At 55.8% G+C, this 18,097-nt stretch overlaps 1 protein-coding gene across 9 annotated transcripts in view; it reads right to left on the bottom strand.

Annotated features, from left to right (window-relative positions):
- Positions 1-2,493: 2,493 nt before the first annotated feature.
- KIF13B (kinesin family member 13B) overlaps positions 2,494-18,097 on the bottom strand; it is a 208,038-nt gene continuing 192,434 nt past the window's right edge. For 7 of the 9 annotated variants that reach the window (XM_036311932.1, XM_036311923.1, XM_036311925.1 and 4 more), the window contains 3 exons: positions 14,261-14,323; positions 9,932-10,931; positions 6,040-6,728 (listed from right to left, as the gene is read on the bottom strand). In XM_036311932.1, the coding sequence (XP_036167825.1) occupies positions 6,439-6,728; positions 9,932-10,931; positions 14,261-14,323 (1,353 nt within the window). In that variant the 3' untranslated portion in view covers positions 6,040-6,438. Of the gene's footprint in view, positions 2,796-6,039; positions 6,729-9,931; positions 10,932-14,260; positions 14,324-18,097 lie in introns of those variants that run through there. The other 2 variants (XM_036311930.1, XM_036311926.1) reach the window with 2 other exon arrangements.

Raw genomic sequence — 18,097 nt, 5'->3', positions numbered from 1 at the left:
CCCCCCCGATGTGAGCCTTCTCTAGGGAGAGCGATACTGCACCTTCACCTGTGGGACTCATATTTATAACAGTGTGTGATGACTGTAGCAGAAGCCCTTGTTTCTAGATGTAAATGGTCCAAGGAACAAGTGCTCTATTGTATTAATTAAAATAGTTCAATGAGTCCTGTATCATTGTATCTCCTATTCTGGATTAGTGCCTTTTGGACAGTAGACTGTTCTGTAATTAAAATGTAGTATATACTGCTTTTTTGTACAGTTTTTGTTTTAATAAAACTTTTTTTTAATTTGTGTTTATTTTAGTATTGTACCTATTAGAGAATAAAATGTATAACTGAACAAGACTGGCTGGGATTTCTTTGGGAGAGGAGCGGCCGGCACCAACAAGGGTGGAAGTGGTCTGTCTGCTTTAGAAAAGGATTGGTGCCCCCAGCGACCTGAGGACCGTGAAGGGGTTAAGGTGACAAACTACCTGGTTGAGGGAAAGCCCCTGGGCCCTTCCACCTCTGACTCCAGCCAATGCTTTGATTCCTGTCTGCCTGTCCCCCATCGCCCCTCACCCAGCTTCCCAACCAGACCACCAGCCTTCCCACCATCTGCCACCTCCATCCGGAAGCCCCAGCTCCTAGCAGTTCCTCCACCTTTCACAGATCGCACTGAGCAGTGTCAGCTGCACCCTCCGCTCCTGCCAGGATCCAGCGCCTCTTTGCTGGGGCTTCCCCTTCAGCGGCAAAGAGCAAACAGAATGAACCTGAGGCTTTGTTTTTAGCGCTTATTTAAAGGTGCCCAATGGTTGGTATCCAATGTTTAAGCAGGACTCAAGGACAGTGTCCAAGCTCTCCCCTTGCCCAAAGACAATCAATTTACTCCCCCCTCAGAGAAAACCTGACGTAAACCGTCCGTTTCCTCACTATACATAACTAGAAAAGACTATGCAAAAATTTCAGCCGCCCCAAACCCGATCTAAATTGCCAGGTGGAAGTGGACAGGTGGGGAGGGGCAGTACTGGTGACACTCACCCCTGTTCCAGCCAGAATTGCTCCTTCGGGTTCTGTCCTTTGGTCCCCCTGGGAACTGTCCCCTCCCATCGCCCTCGTGCCTTCATCTCCTCCCAGTCCTACACGTCCCTAAAGGTGACCTCCTCAGTCCCGGTGTCTCTGGGGCCCAACTGGGGCATCATGCCCTGTGGATCCGCCCGACTGTGGGCACCTCGGGACAGACTTGCCCGCACTGTGCACCTAAGACCCGCCAGGGCAGGTGTGCCGATGTTCACGGAGTGATTCAGTGAGTGAGCAAAATAAATGTGACAAATCCCCTAGCATCCATTCTGGGTCTGAGCGACCGTAAAGCCCCGTAGCCTGATGCAGACAAAGGAGACCTCATTGAGTTGCAAGAGAGTCAGTAGCAGCTCGGAAAATAAGATTTATCCTAGGAGCTAGATCAATTCTGCATTCAGACTCCTGCCTCGGAGCAGCACAGCTCCTGGCGGCCAAGTTCCTGTCATTCTTTGGCAGTGCTTATCTCTGAGAACAACTCTTGGGCACTTATGAATACAAACAAGTCCCGCTGAGATGTGCTCTGACTGATGGCCACCTCCAATCAGCCCTCCAAGTGGCTGCAGCGCACGAAGGCCGAGTGAGGCACCGACGCAGGAAAGGAGCAAGCTTTGCGCAGGGCCACCAGCAAGTCTGTGTCCCTCCCTGGTGCCGGGCTGAGCCCGTGACCACCAGTGGGCCTTGAGGTGGCCTCAGAGGAGGCCAGCTCACCCTCCCAGATTCGAGGGACTGGGCTGATGTCCCCAGAGCTGCTGGGAACCCGCAGTGTCTACAGTTGGGTGCCAGGACTTGAGAATGTTGGCCTTGTGGGCAAACAGGCCCCAACAACCAACATCGGGCTCCACAGCCTGTGGGAGGAAGACCAGCCCAGACAGTGTCCACAGCCAAAACCCTCCTCCCTCCCAAACACCTTGTTGCAGGACCTTCAAGGTAACCCACCTGTGCGGCAGTGGCAAGGAGCCTCTACTCCTCGGCTGGGGGTCTGGCATGGGGCCAGTTCCACAGATCCAGGCAGGCGTGTCCTGAAGGCTGGACATCCCTGCTCCAGAGAAGTGACCTCTCCCCACCTCTCCACTTCCAGGCCAGCTGTCCCCCGTCAGCTCAGAAGCTCCGATTACCTTGGGTCTAAGGCCAACAGAAAGTTTCTATTGGTTCTTGGCTCCTGTAAGAAGTCTCAACCTAAGACTGTTCACGGAACCACCTGGGCCTCCCTGGTCCTTTAATCCACATGACAGAGAGCACAGGGGCCAGGGAGGTGAGCAGGGACTGGGGAGCTGAGCTGGGGACTGGCTGCTTCCCTGGACCTCCCCCTCCAGGCTACATGTGAAAAGCCAATCTCAACCACTCAGAACCCGACAGCCCGTTGCCTGTGGAACAGTCTAGAAGGAGCCCCCACATCAGGGTCGGGGAGGGAAAAACAATAGGACTGACCTCAGACTTAGGCATGAAATCATTTAATTTTATTTAGAAGCAGCTGATCCTATGGTGGAAAGGCATGTATGGTACAAAATTACAGAGGCTTAGTTCATTATACAATACCAACCATCACGTCTTTACAATTTATTATAGAGTCTTTGGGTTTTCTTAAACTTCCATTTCATGTGTAACAAATCAATGTACTCTCCCATCAAATCTCTTCTTTACATGTGAGCCCATCATATTCACAGACGTCCACACACAGAGAGGGCCCAAGACTCTCCCAATGGAAGCTGCCGACAGCTGGGCAGAAGGCACGATGGGCTTGGAGGAGGGAAAAAGGCATGTGGGGACAGTCAAGTCAGTGTCTTGGGCATAAAATAGAGGCTGCACCGGGTCCCCACAATAAGGCACGACAGACAGCCTGAGGCGGCCCTGGGGGCTGAAGGCACCGTGAGAGGGGCGGCCCAGGGCAGGCCTCGGCCAGAAAAATAAACACCCATGGACTTCCGGTCAGTTTCGCAAACGGGACTTCAAGGCGGGAGGAGGAATCATAAGGAGGTCGGGGCATTGGAACACCGTGGAAGCCTTTCGGACTCTTCGAGGCTTCCATTCACAGCTCATTCTCTCTCTAGACACGCAGGCCCCTCATGGCTGGCCCCAGTCACACTACTAGCTGTTTTCTTGCCCTCCTGCCCGCTCTGGCCAGGCTGGGCATCAGGACAGCCGCCCCCCCACTGTCCTCGGTCCCCTAGGGATGAGGGCTGGCAGTGCAGAGGGGAGCAGAGGCCAGGAAGGTCCCCACAGTGTCTGCCTGGGGTATTCGTGTGGCACCCACAGCCTCGTAGGGCAACGCTGACACATCCTTACCTGGCCCCAGCTTCCCCTCCTGCCGTCACACTAAATCCCAGCACCAGGGACCTGCTAGGAATTGCGTCTCAAACCCTAATGCTGACGCTGTTTAAAGTTAGGCCTGCTTATCAGTAAGGCGAGAAAGAAGCCGGACGAAGGCCCTCCTCCGGCTCTGGTCCTCACACCACCCTCAGGCCCACACCTTCAGCCCGATGCCCGCTGGGCCGTGGGGACGGTCTGGGTTATGGTATTAGTGGCACCTACTGCACACACTGTCAGTCACAAGCCACCTCAGTCTGCACTGAGGCACAAGAGTGAGACCGAGTCTGGGGGGGCAGGCCTCCTCACCACGCACTGCAAGCCACCTGGAGGTGGACAGCGATGGTGCCCACACCCGATGGCGCTCCCTGCACAAGCCATTGGCGCACTGGCCCTCCAGGGACCAAGACTCCAAACCCTGCCCCATGAGGACTCAGCACGGCCCCAAGCAGGACAACATGCTGGTTTCTGACAGCAATGGCCAGGGGGCCAGTGAGCCCACCCCCCTCACCAAGGCCCCACGGGGACGTCTCCTAGCGTGGCCAGGATGTCCCCACACGCTGGCTCTAACCCGCGGCCAGCTGATCGCTGGGACGTGCTCTCCCCTAGGAGGCGCCTGCCTTCCACGTGGGCCCCAGCCCTCGCCCCACCAGCACCCAGGGCTGCGAACCCAGCCAGCTCTGGTCAGCTGCTCAGTGTCCCCGGCTTCATCCAGGGCCAGGCCGAGGGAACCCCGCAGGCCGCAAGGAAACTGCCTCCGGGAGGGTGGAGTTGGGGGCAGGAGACTGGGTTTGGGAGAAAGAGATGGTCCCGAATCTCCTCGGGCGACAGGCTGACCTGACTGGACCACTCAAGGCTCTTCCACTGTTACAGCTTCAGCCAACAAACCCCACCGAGCCGGCAGTTCCACTACGTCTCTCCCGTTTTAATTAAACCGAATGAGAGAGAGCAGGGCACCCCTCACCCCGCGGACCTTCCCAGGCGGCTGGGGAAGGTGGCTGCTCCGTATTCCAGAGCCCAGGGGCCCCAGCAAGCACTCGGCCCAGTAGGTGAGGCTCACCAACACCCACACCTTCCATTCCCACCGTCTCCCCCCAGCGAGCTGGGTGCCAGCGGCGGTTGGCCCACAAGCGGTGCTCTCCGCCCAGGGAAAGGGAGGGGGTGCTGGCACCTCCATCAGAGGCCAGGGGCCCAGCTGCAGGCGGGAGGGCAAGCCCGCAGGCCAGCGACGCCCCGTGGGGAGGAGGCTGGGAAGGCCCCGCAGCCCCGTGGAGGGCAAACCACCGGCCCTGTGCCCTCGTGTCTGGCTGCCGGGACCAGAGAAACAGAGACACCTACCTCCCAGGCCAGGGTGCCGAGGGGACCAGCACAGGACGCCGAGGGCAGCTGCCGCGGGTCCTGGTGAAAAGTTTACGGAGCGGAGCGTGGGGTTAAATGAGTAAAACCTGGGCCAGCCGGGCGGGCCAAGGTGCTGGGGGGCGGGCAGTCTGCTTCCCGGACAGTGAGAGCCCAGGTGGGGTCAGGAGCTGGAGCTTCTGTAAACGGAAAAGTCACCGAACTTTCCCTGCTTCAGCCTGGTCCCTGCGAGACGGTCCCTTCGGCGCCCGAACTAGGAATATGGGCTGAAATAAAGCTCCATGAGGGGCGGGCGGTGACCCCCGGGCCCCTGCTGGGCCGCGTGGCGGGGGCCGCTCCGGGCGCCCACGGAGCCAGGGTGAGCGGGCGGCCTGAGCCCACCTGCTCCTGCAGGTTCCTGGGCGGTGGGCCCGCGGGGAGGGCGGGGGCGGCTTCACCTGCCGCTGCCGGAGGCTGAGCGTCTCCACGCGGAGCTGCTAAGGGCTCATCAACCCCCAGCCTCTTCCACGTGAGGTCTGAGCGCAGCCGCGGGCGTCCCGGCCGGGCTCTGAGCAGCCCACCCGGGGCAGGAAGCCGGGCACTTCTCAGGGGGGCTTCAAATCCCTAGAAAACGGGGTTTTTAAATACAAGCTTTCTGGGTGTTGTTTTAGAATCTGCACGTGAAGCAGGCAGCCGGGATGCAGTGTCAAACCCGACCCGAGGCCTGTGGGGCGGTCGGCACTGGGGCCAGCACTGGTCGCGGGGCTCCCCCTCCGAGGACCAGGCCTGCGGCTCTGCCACGGGGACGGAGCAGCGCCCCCGAAGGCCCAGGCTGGCAGGCAGGCAGGGTGTGGGGTATAGAACTGCCACGAAGTTAACCTGGTCCAGGGACCTTCCCAGAAACCAGAACCGCACCGAATGCGGTCGGGTGCCTCTGGCTGACGCTGTCACTGAGGCAGAAGCACACAGTTCTCCGGGTCCCGGAGTAAGGCCACTGTGTGTCTTTGTTAGAGGAACGTGAGGAGGGGCCGACACGCAGGGCAGGCCCCGGGCACTCGCACCTGGGCAGTCGATTGTGATTCGCGAATAATTTCGGATTTTGAAAAATAAATATAAATAAATATATTCCAGACACTCTGTTAAGGGAATAAATGGAAAAGAGAAAACTTCCCAGGTGTAAAGATGCTAAAACACCCACAGAGAAGACCAAGAAACCCTGTGGCGAGGACCAGGGAAGGTGGGCGTCTCGGGGTCGCCGGGGACCTGGGCCCAGAAGCGCAGGAGGCGACCAGGCACCTCGGGTGGTGCTTGGTGCGGGATGTCTGGGGGGGGGGGGGGGGCTGGGGGACAAGCCAGCATTGGGGGGGATCAGGAGGGGGGAGGCCCTGCCTCTGCAGAGGGAAAGGCTCTAGTTATTCTGTAAGTTAAGAGGTTAATGGTGTTGCCAGAACAGAAAAACAGCAGCAGCCCCAGGTGGGGAGAGCCCGCGACCAGGGGACTGAGGGCGGCCCCTCCCCACAAGCCAGGGCCACTCTGGGCACTAGAACCTCCCACCCACCCGCCACCCCGAGGACGGCCCCCTCCTCCTCCTCCTTCGAGTCCTGGGAGAAACGGAGGCCACCAGCCCTGCAGCGTGCGAAAAGCCTTCACCGCCTGCTCCCCGGGGAAGGGTGTGAGGTGAGGCGCCCCGGCTCCAGCTCCCCGGCGGGCTGTCCGCGCTGTCAGAGTCCACGGTGCGGGCTCAGCTGGCCCAGGACTTGCGGTCCTCGGGGTTCCTGGGGCTCCTGTCCACCCGCAGCCCCTCGGTGCCCTCGGCCTTGGCCAAAGCCGCCGTCAGGGAGGCCAGGTTGGTGGCGGAGCCCGAGAGGGCGCTGCTCCGGCGGGGTTCGGGGGCGCCCTGCAGCCGGAGCCCCGCGCTGCGCCGCCGGGCCGCGCCCACCGCCCTGCGCACCCGGGCCGGCCGCACCAGCAGCCCGTAGCCAGGGCTGCACTTGAAGTACTGCTTCCCCCCGATGGAGCCGTCGTTCTTACCTGAGGGAGAGGAAGAGAAGATGGAGAAATGGCTCCGCACAGCGCAGCCCTGCGGCCCACCATCTAGCACAGCGGCTCTCAACCTTCCTAATGCCGCGACCCTTTAATACAGTTCCTCATGGTGTGGTGACCCCCAACCATAAAATTATTTTCGTTGCTACTTCATAACTGTAATTTTGCTTCTGTTATGAATTGTAATGTAAATATCTGATATGCAGGATGTATTTTCATTGTTACAAATTGAACATAATTAAAGCATAGTGATTAATCACAAAAACAATATGAAATTATATATGTGTTTTCTGATGGTCTTAGGCGACCCCTGTGAAAGGGTCGTTCCACCCCCAAAGGGGTCGCGACCCACAGGTTGAGAACCGCTGACACAAGTGCGCTCGGTCAGCTGATGTGCTAACCCAGAGCCTGCACTACCCCACCTCACTCCGGGCACAGACTGTTTTCAATCTAGATGGAATATGTAGAATTTTTCCTCAACCTATAGATGAGTAAAAATGCTTTGAGGTGAAGGGGGAGAACACAGCAGGGGGCTGGGGGTGGACTGAACAAAGCGACCAGCCTGACCCCCAATGTCAACACCCCATGGTGATGGATGGGTGGGTGGGGAACACCATCTTTGTAGCAAAATCGATCACGAATTTTCTGCACTCACTGTCTGTACACCCTAACCCACCTTCTCTCTTTACCACTCCCCTCAGCACCACCACCGACTTCCCAGGCCCACAAGGATCACCTCCCACTCTGGCCACTGTCACCACTGGGCTCCTGGGTCACACTCCCACCTCCCTTCTCACTGGCTCCTCCCCAGCTCCCCAGGGCCTGGGGCTGGGCCCTCTCCCCCCTGCACACTGATGCCTCTGAGCTGTGCCTCCAGACCCAGAGTGGCCCCTCTGACACCTGGTCTCCACTGGACGGCCAACCAGCACCTCCAGCTCCACCTGCCCAACAGAACTCTGGTTCCCCTGCCCTGCGGCCGCCCTGCTCTCAGGCTCTTCCACGGGCATGACCCTGGCCTCGGGCCACACTCAGGTGTCACCTGGCTCCTTTCTGCCCTGACATTCTACCACCCTCAGTCCTGGGGTTTCCTGACTCCACCATGCATCCCGGCCTGGACACCTGCACAGCCTCCTATGTGGCTTTCCTGTTCCTGCTCTTCATTCCAAGCCTATTCTCCTAAGAAAGGCGTCTTTTTAAACCTTCAATTCCTTACCCTTCGTGAACTGGCCGCCCCACCACTCCAGTCTCCTGGGCCGGTCTTTGGCTGCCCCTCAAATGCCGCGAGCTGGTTCCTGTGCGGAGCTTGTGCCCGCAGTGCCTTTGGCCTGTCGCTGCTCCCCAACCTCCTCCTTCGCATCACTCATGCCTTCGCTCCCCTCAGGATTATTAAAATGTCCCACTCCCACCACCCTCCACCTGCTTAGCCCATTTTATTTTCTTCACAGCACTTATTACCATCAGATTTCATTGACTTGCTTGTTTGATAATTATCTCCCTCTGAAAGAAAAGTCCGGTGAAACCAGGGACTTTGTTCTGCTCAGAATCCAGGGCAGTAGGTGCATAATATTTATTTGTGGGATGAATTCATCTATTTGCTAATCGCCCTTTAATTCTTAATTTAATTGCAAATACAAACTTCTTTCCCAATTCCCGTTTGCATTTAAGCAGAAATGGAATTTAAAAAATATTCCAGCCTGTGCTACAATAATCTTCTAGAACCACTTCCAATTTATGATAGTCTTTGCCAAAATCAAAGACGGTGAGTGACTTAAGCTGAGCTGAGGGGCCCAGAGACAGAGTCAGTGTGGGGCAGGCCTGGATGTCACAGAGCAAAGCACCCCAACTCTCCCTCTGCCCGAACCACCCCCGCCCCCAGAGCTTTCTCTTCTCCGCTCATCAGCCCCACCCACAGGCCACGCCCCTCTCTCCTAAACCCATCACAGCGGTGCCCAGCCCTTACCCAGGGGAGGGGCTGCCCAACCTGGACCACTGCACTGCTAGGGGAGGAAGTGGAGACCAGCCTGGCTGTCCCCGAAGTGTTAGACACAGTTAATGCCGGGATCACCTCAAGAGAAATGGAGACGGGTGTCCACACAAAACTCAAACACGAATATTCCCAGCAGGACTGTTCACACAAAAACAAAAAGTGGAAACAACCCGAATGTCTATCAACCCACAAGTGATGAAAACGCAGGCCATCCCAACAAGGGGATGCTGTTCGGCCCAGAAAGGAGTGACCACTCCAGCGGGCGAGCCTTGGAAACGCTGTTCAGAGAGATCAGCAGACACAGAAGCCCACATTCTGTGGGCTCCCACTTACATGAAAGTCCAGACTTAAACATTTTGTATGTAGGAAGTAGATGAATGGTTTCCTAGGGTGGGGGGTGGGGGGTGTCTTGATAGACATGCAGCTTTTTGGGGGTGATGAACCTATTCTAAAATTAGATGGAAATGGGTGCACAACTTGGTAAGTATACTAAGAACCACTGAACTGTACACTGCAAACAAGTGGATCTGATGGGGTATAAACTGTCTCACAACAGACGTTTTAACAAAAACCCGAAGAACAAACTGCGTCCTTAAGTCCGGCCTGTGTTTCCGCGAGCGAAGGCCCGCCGCTGCGAGCTGGGCCGGTCTGGCCGGCAGCGGACCTTCCATCACCCTGTCACCTGGTCCAGCTGTGGGCCCAGGAGCGAGACCCACTGGGTCGACGGGGCCCGCGAGTGTGACCTGAGCCAGGACGGCAGGTGCAGCTACTGTTACAGTTCAGCTGCAAGTGCTTCTGTGACTAACGAAATCATGGCATTTAAATTCATTACCACGTTTATAGTAGCTTTCAATCAATGTCTTGGGTTTTTGAGAAACTCTAATAAAAAGAGAACCTGACTCTTAAAATGCTTTGGGGAAAGCTTATCTAGGAAAAACTGCCTCATTTTAAAAAGTGGTGACTCCAGGAGCTCAGAAGTCAAATGAGGTGCTAAGGGCACACAGACAGCTTCTGGCAGGGCAGGGGCAGTGGCAGGGCAGGGGCAGGGTAGGGGCAGGGTAGGGACAGGGGAGGGGAGAGGAGGGAAGGGGGGCAGAGGAGGGGAGGGGCAGGGACAAGGGGAGGGGAGGGGCAGGGGCAGGGCAGGGCAGACAAGGCTGTTCAGTGCCCCTGTGCTCCAGACGTCCTGACAAGCAGCACTCACCTGAGGGTAAGTCGAGCTCCACTCCGACCCACGTCCCCTCCTGGAAGTCGGTGGGCCCAATGTATCTCACGACGCCCCCTTTGTTGGCGCCCACAGTGACATATTCTCCCTCGCGGAGCCACTCTGGGACTTCACTGGCTTCCTCAGAATCAGAGGACACTTCCAGCTTCTCCAGGGTCTGACCTCCAGAGCTGCCATCGCCAGGCCCTCCCGCGGCCTGTGGGTCCTCCTCGCTGGGGCAGCCGGGGTCCCCGCCCAGCATGCGCGTGAAGGACTTCAGCTCCGAGGTCCGCACCTTGCGGATTCTGAACGGGGAGGCTGGGGCAGGTGACTGGGACAGGAGGTCAGGCGCCAGCTGTGGTTTGGAGACCGCCGGCTCTGCGCTGGTGGCTGGCCGGGCCTGGTCCCTGGGTCCTCCTAGCGGCTTGGTGGCGGGGGAACCGTCGCCCCCGCTCTGCGGGCTGGGAGACTCCTGGGGGGCGGAAGGGGGCAGATGAGCTGGCGAAGTGCCTGCTTCTTCATGCTGCTGCTCTGAGGACGCTGCTCCCTGGGCGGGGGCCCCACTGTCACTGTCACTCCCTGGAGTCTGTGCTGCTGGGACAGGTAGTGACAGAAGGCGGGTCTGTCCCTCCGGAGAGGCAGGGAGGGCGCTGTCAGCTCTGGGAGCAGCACTCGGAAACAGGGGCTCGGTCTCCGGGCCAGCCCGGCAGGGGACAGGAGGGGGCGAGCCGGGCGTCTGCCCACCCCCCTGGGCCGCAGCATCCAGGCCGGGGGCCAAGGCCTCCGACAGCGTAGCGGTGGAGACACTGTGAGAGAAGTACCCGCTGGAGGCCTCGCTCACGGGGCTGGGTGGCCCGTCCTGCACTTCGGGGACCTGGGTGTTGGTGGCCGCACACTGCGGCGAAGGCACCTCAATGGGTTTGTCGTGGGTCTTCACCGCGGGGGCAGTCGGCACTGTCACGTTGGGGGCCACACTCACCCCCGTGCTCTCTCGGGGAGCCTGAAGCAGGAAAGGGGAAGTATATCTGGTTAGAAGTCAAGGTTAGCTGAGCACCTCCACAGGGCTGAGGCGGGCTGCTAGGTCAGTGGGAGCCTCCCAGCGCTGATGGAGAAAGGGGGGTGCTGCGGGGTGAGGGGCAGCCTGGCTGCAGCATCAGCTCCACCCCTCACCTCCTGTGACCCGAGGGCCCTGCTGTGCTCTGAACGAGCTTAGAGCCCAGTGAACACCCTGGGGCCGGCCCCACCACCTCCTCACCTTCTATATCGGGATTCTGAGGTGCCTGTGATCCTGTGATTTATAATAAATATGTATTTGGTCTTCGCCCCCATTTCTGGCACAGAGCTCTTTCTAAAACCCTTAGCATTTTCTAAGGGACAAGAGGGACAAAGGTGTCTTGATATTCAGAACCAGCCCCGTCCCTCTGTAATGAAACCTCCATAAAAACCCAAAAGGACCGTGTTGGTGAGTGTCTGGGATGGTGAGCACATGGAGGTGTGAGGTGTGCTGTGCTCAGAGAGTGTGGGAGCTTTGCACCCTTCCCCATCCCTGTCCTCCGCTTCTCTTCCATCTGGCTATTCCCGAGTTATGTCCTTCATAATAAACTGGTAACCAGTGAGTAAAACGTTTCTCTGAATTCTGTGGGCAGCTCTAGCTAATTAATCAAACCCAAGAAGGGGTCCTGGGAACCTCGATTTACAGTTTGGCAGTCAGAAGTGCGGCTGACAACCTGGACTGGAGACTGGAGCGGAAGTGGAGGGCCGCCCTGTGGGACTGAGGCCTTAGCCTGGGGGCCTGACGCCATCAGATGGAACTGACTCCTCAGACACCCAGCTGGTGTGGGCAACGACACATATGGGGCTGCCCCGGGGGATCGGTGTGGTACAAGGCAGTCACGGCCTCACCACAGAGCGTGGCACACAGTAGGTGCACACCAAAATCTCCATCCCCTCTTTCCCCCAGCGGGCGTCCCCCGCCTCCCTGAACCCAGGCAAAGAACTCTGCTCCTGTGGAAACAGAAGCTCTGGCGCCGACTTCCCAACACGTCAGAATCACCAGAGGCCAGAAGAACCCTTTTCCTGCAAAGTCAAACTGACCATGTCACTGAAGGACCTGAAAGGCTTCAGCTCAGCTTCACCAGCTGGGGTCCCAGGAAGGGGCCCCGGGGCCTGCTCTGGCTGAAAGGAGTGGAGGTAGCCAGAGGCTGCCTGTAGGTGCGCCTCTCCCTGAGCGTCCCCACCCCCCAGAGGCCGCCTTTCAGGCTGCTGCCCAAGGCTGGTCCCATGTCACAGTCAGGAGGCCCTCGGATCCCAGGAGACAGCAGCCAGGCAGCAGCCAGCCCCCAGAGGAGCGTGAGAGCCTGAGGACAGAGCCGGAGGCGGCCTCTCCCCCTCACACCGAGTCCCTCTGGCGTGAGTGAGGACAGCCACTGCTCACCTGAACTCGGCTGTTTCTGAGGGGCCCGCAGGGTGTTTTCGGGATAGCTTAAGCCACCTGAAGAAGGTGGCAGATTATCTTTCTATTCCCAGTTCACAATGACAGGGAAAGGAGACGGCAGGAACGGGGATGGGGACGGGGCGGTGGAGAGGGTGCCGCTCACAAAAAAAGAAATATGTTTTCCAATATTTACGGAAAGATTATTTATCTTACAGGAATGGCCATTTTCCATTTGAAATACAGGATTTATTTGAACGGGGAAACAGCTGAGATCTATAAGTCTCGTACAGTCACTTGGCTTAACTCAGCAGTTTGATAAATCACGCGTTTCCACGTGGCTCGTCATTTATATTCCTGTCTCCAGAGGCCCCACTTTCCCCACAAGGCACACTCTCGGGTACGAAATTAACGGCACCTCCTGAGATTAACAGCCCATTTTTGTGATGGATCTCTAGGCTGCAAAATTTACTAAATCCGATAGATCAATAACTGTCACCAGCATAAATACTCTAAAAGATTAGGCAATCCTTCAATCACTTTTCTTTTGCAACTTATACATGTTTTATTTATCCTTTTCTCTTTTATTTTTAACATCACTGGCCAGGCAGGGAAGAATACAGGCACAAAGCACGCGGGTCTAGAGTGTGAGCAATCGCTGTGGCCCTGAGAGACCGTGTGTCCCTAGTCCCCCCTGGTGAGGCCCCTCGCAGCCTGATCCTGTCCTGAGGAGGTAACACTAGGGACAGGGACCTTGATTTCCCTGGTGTTATCATATCTGCTTCCACACGAATTCTTTGATGTAGGCCCCAAAGCAGCACCACATTCATTTTACAGCACGACCCAGAGAGGCAAAGGACTCACCCAGAGCCACCAGTAGGGAAGCACAGGGGCTCGGGGGTCAGATCCCAGCCACAGTGAGAGACCGACAGGCGGAGGGGCGCCGATTGCCGCTTTCCTCCCCGCTTTCCTCCCCGCAGAGCGAGGCGGGCAGCCTCTCCTTCCGTCCGCACCGCAGGCAGCTGCTCCCACTTGACTGGAGTTGATGTGAGTGGAAACCTGTCTGCATCTTTGGGTCTTACCCTCACCAGTGCCATTTCTGGGGACTGCCACTAAAGCCTCGGCTTGGGAAACACCGTGAGGAGCAGCAGGGCTGCCCTAAGCGGCAGGGGCGGTGCCACACCCAGTGCCCCGCCAGCAGGGGACTCGTTCCCACTCGGTCCCATTGGCCTCCCGACATGACAAGCATTATCCACGGGAGGGGCCGTGGTGTATCTGTAGTTAAACTCCTGAGTGCCAAGGGCACTGACCGGAAGGGGCCTTTTAGAAAGGAGTGGATTCTGAGGTCTGAATTTCCTTTCCAATTATTTGGCTTTTGCTGTTGTTTTAATAAATAAAATTTTCCTATGAAGAGATGGCATTTCCTGAGAGTGAGCGCACAGTGGGAGAAAATAGACTTGCTATTCATAAGGCGAGAAGTGCTGTTCATCTGTGGGAGATCATAAGAGGCCGCTCCCTCCCAGCTTAGCATTCGTCTTTTCAAGCTGATACGCGGATCAGAATGAAATGCAAAACTGAGAATTAAGCACACACTTAGAATAAGGAGGTTGCTCTGTTTATAGAACTCGCCTGAGCCTGGCGGTGGGCTATTAAAGCAGCAGACGACAGCAGCAGCTAAGCACCTCAAAGTTTAGCAATCATATGATTAACAAGTTGGAAATAGCAAGTGTAACAGGAAAATAGAGAGGGAGAAGACAGTGGCCTATATTGTGGTTAATGATCAAAATGGGAATGCTAGAATAAAACAACCATGGTGTGGACTCAACACTCAGAGCATTGGGCCACCCACCAGCCAGGTGACCACCCCACCCCACCCCACCCCCACCCAGCTGACTCACCTCTGCCACCCTGGTCGTCCTGGGGTCCAGAAGGGCAGGCTGCACCATGATGCGGGGCACCGGCTAAGGAAACAAGTGGACAGGCAGGCATGAGAGATCAAGAGCAGAACAGATAGCTAGAGAGTGTTTCAACTGAACAGACGGCAGAGCCAGGCAACTTTCAGGAATTCTAACAAGTCATGGCCAACAAGCCTGCCTAGTGCTAGGGGCGCCACACTATCCACAGACATGGAAGACAGAGCAGGAGAGGTAGAGGGAGAGCGGCTTCGGTATGAAGTGGGAGGGCCGCCACGGTGCCTGAGCAGAGAGCGCGGAGGTTGAAGACAAGGATCTGGTGGTGGAAGGCAAACTGGCTGGAGAAATATTTAAAGACCAATGTAGGCAAATCCCTAATGAGACTCCAGCAACAGAGCAGGTGTGAGTGACAGGGGCTTGAATAAGAGGTGCAAGCAACATCACAAGAAAGGACTTCGGTACTTGTGGACACGCCATTCAAGTAGCATTAAAGGAAAAGAAGGAAGAAATAACTTGCACCAGGACAAGGAAAGGGGGAGTCAGAGGAAGGAGACGGAGTCAAAAACTCACTTAGTGGTGGCTGGTTGGCAAGGGCAGTGGGACTGCGGAGGGGATGTGACTGTCTCCAAGAACCAGGAATCCACCGCTTCTGCCTTCTTCCTTCAACAAAGCCGCTCCCCTCCCAGGTCCCCCTGCTCCGATGCAGGAGCCGGGACCTCGAATACCCAGTCCTAAGGCGCCCGGCCTGGCAGAACAAGCTCGGGCTCCTAGTCCTCCCTCACGTGAGAAGAGAAAGCTGAAGTTCGTGCGTGTGCAGTAAGAGTGTCCGGAAGAAAAGCAGATGATCACTGACCTAAACTGACTCCACATCACTGACTCCATACCCTTCCATCTCCCTTCTCGCCCTGAGCACTCGGGCCCTCCCGGTGACGTCTCTGGGTGTCTGAGGCTCCTATGCCACAGAGACTCCCTGGACAGAGTCTGAGGACACGAAGGCTGGGAGGCCGAAGTCTTGCTTCCTACCGGGCAGGCCAACTTCTTGGGACAAAATGGCTCCGTGAGGGTGGGGGTGACCTGAGCTCACAGCGCCAAGTCACCACTTCCTGCAAAGGATACTAAGTAGGGGTCTGGGGGCTGGTTGGGGAGAAAAGTGCTAGAGGGAGCCATTCTGCTGCAGGTAGGATTTGAGAAGAGGCACAGAGGAGAGGCGATGGAGTGGGAACTGGCAGGAGACAAGGCTCAGCAGATGGAAGGACCCAGGGACAAGCTGAAGAAAACACACTTCACCCGCAGACATGGGAGCTCCTGGGCTGCAGGCAGGGGCCAGAGTCAGAGCTGTGTGTAAGAAAGACCCTGGGGGTGGCAACGGGACAGACGAGGGAGGATGCCCTGGTGGCAGCAACTGCACAAGGAAGGCCTCCAGCCTGTCCCTCAACTCCCAGGGCACATAACCTTTCCCTCTCCCAAAGCCCCTCCTGTCCATCCTCACAGGAGCTCTCCGTCCCTACTCTGCTGTCAGCAACCTGCCCATGGAGTGTGTCCGAGAAGCACCTCCCCTCTCCACACAGCCCTCCGCTGCTGCCGGGGCCGCTCTCTTTAGGCTCACGGTTCCCATGTTACCTCAAGTCTCCCACAAGTGTGTTCAGAGCGTATTTCTTAGTAAATGTAGAGAAAACATTTCTTAACTTTGAACTCCAAAATACTTTCATTCTTTAGTTAGATCTTATTTAAAATAGACGAGATTGGGATGAAACATTCCCCCTTAATGTATAAAAATGCTACCAATGATGGAACTGTCAGCATTGGGATGAAACCTCTTCTAAGATGATGTAACTCCTGCCCTCCTAAATGAAACATAGAAACATAATTTACACTTTTCTTTATGGCTCAGAGTAATTACAAAATTCCAGTAAATGCTTAAAAAATATTAGCTGAAATGAATTACAGGACCAGATGGGCTCTGACACGATGCAGGGACCCGGAGGACCACCGGGGCTCCCGGTGCCCTGCCTCCAGTGCTCCACATCTGCCCTCACGGGTTTCCTGTCGCTGTCACTCACGCTCAGTGGCCACTTCCTAATCAGGCAGCATGTTTCATAAAGATGCCAGCCACCCCCATTCAGATACAATGTGAACCAGAACAAGAATGACTGAAACGGCTAAAAACGATGTCAAAACCAAGGTCAGATCAGGTCTGAGTGGGTCGGGAGCATTATGACAATACAGGAACTATACCCACTCCTCCTGTCCACGCACCAGCAACTTGGGGTGCCTCCCTCCAGGGGATGCTAGGCGATGGTGGCTGCCAGATTCCAGCTCTGGACAAGTGGGGTCACAGGAAGAGTCTTCTCCAACAGAGGATGTCTGACGGGGCCATGCTCATGAGAGAGGGGTACGGACACACGAGACTGGCCACGTGCTTGTTTTGATCGAAGCTGGGTGACAAGTACATAGAGATTCAGCACAGGACCCTCTCTACTCTGTACATTGCAAATTTCCCCATAACAGCGCCCTAATGAAGAAGGTAACGGGCTGTGAGTCGCTGTAAACTTCAGTTCAACAAGGACGTGGCAGGTCCCACTGTAACAGGCGTTAGCTGCAATGTCACCGTGGAGAACAGAGAGATCAGAAAGGCACAGGCTTTGCTCTCCACAGACTAGCAGGCTCATTTGTGGGAAGGATGTGTATGCAAGTAACATGTCAAGAAACAGGACAGATATTAGAACTGACTTTCTGAAAGCAAGGGTTCATACACAGAACTGGCCTAGCACACCTTCGCAAGGCTGGTTTTACTCTGAGGCAGGCCTTGAACACTGAGGGCCATTTCCCAGGGTAGGGACACTTCGGACATGAAGATGGCGTGACCAGGTCAGGATGGAAAAGAGCCACCTTGTGTCTGATGTGTCCCCTCTACTCACATCTCTGCCCTGGGAAAAGCTACTCGTCATCCCGGTCTTAGGGGAAGAGAGAAGGATCTAGACTGGCCAGCACTGAGCAGAGGGAAGGAAGGTAGGGGCCATGTGGAGAGGCCTTGCGAGCACATGGTTGATTTTCACAGGCAAGAAACAGTAACCAAAGGTTCCTGAATGGAGTGGTCGTAAGAGCTATTCCTACGGAAGATGAATCCTTAAATAGGGGAGATACGAAATGTGGGGAAATCAACTAAGAAGTTGCTTTAATGGTTTGGTGGAGAGCTAAAGAGAGAGCCTGAATTCGGATAGTAAGAGGAAAAGAAAATAGAAATAAAAATTTAGCCGGAACCGGTTTGGCTCAGTGGATAGAGCGTCGGCCTGCGGACTGAAAGGTCTCGGGTTCGATTCCGGTCAAGGGCATGTACCTGGGTTGCGGGCACATCCCCAGTAGGAGATGTGCAGGAGGCAGCTGATCGATGTTTCTCTCTCATCGATGTTTCTAACTCTCTATCTCTCTCCCTTCCTCTCTGTAAAAAATCAATAAAATATATTTTAAAAAAATAGAAATAAAAATTTAGATATATAAAGGAGACTGTTGAATACTTAAAAACAGTTGGCTAAAGGTAGAGGAAACAGTCAAAGATGATGCATAGGAAGTTGGTGACAGTGAAATTAGCAGAAATTAGAAATTAGTTTCCAAGCTCTTCCTGGCTTGTGTGTGTGTGTGTGTGCACGCATGCAGGGGTGGGCGGTACTTAGCTTTCTATTTTTGGAAATGGCCTGTGATTAATTCAGCAACCTTATTAAGGGCACCAAAAATACCTACAAAGTATACTGAAATCTAAAGTGTGCCATTTGTCCTTCACACATAACAGCTCAAATTTCCAAATGTGTATTGTTTGCATTTTAA

This window comes from Myotis myotis, unplaced genomic scaffold, assembly GCF_014108235.1.
Source record: "Myotis myotis isolate mMyoMyo1 unplaced genomic scaffold, mMyoMyo1.p scaffold_m19_p_6, whole genome shotgun sequence".
In the NCBI taxonomy this organism is placed as follows: domain Eukaryota; kingdom Metazoa; phylum Chordata; class Mammalia; order Chiroptera; family Vespertilionidae; genus Myotis; species Myotis myotis.
Note: the sequence above shows the minus strand (reverse complement) of the source record. Positions and strands in the feature narration are given on the sequence as shown.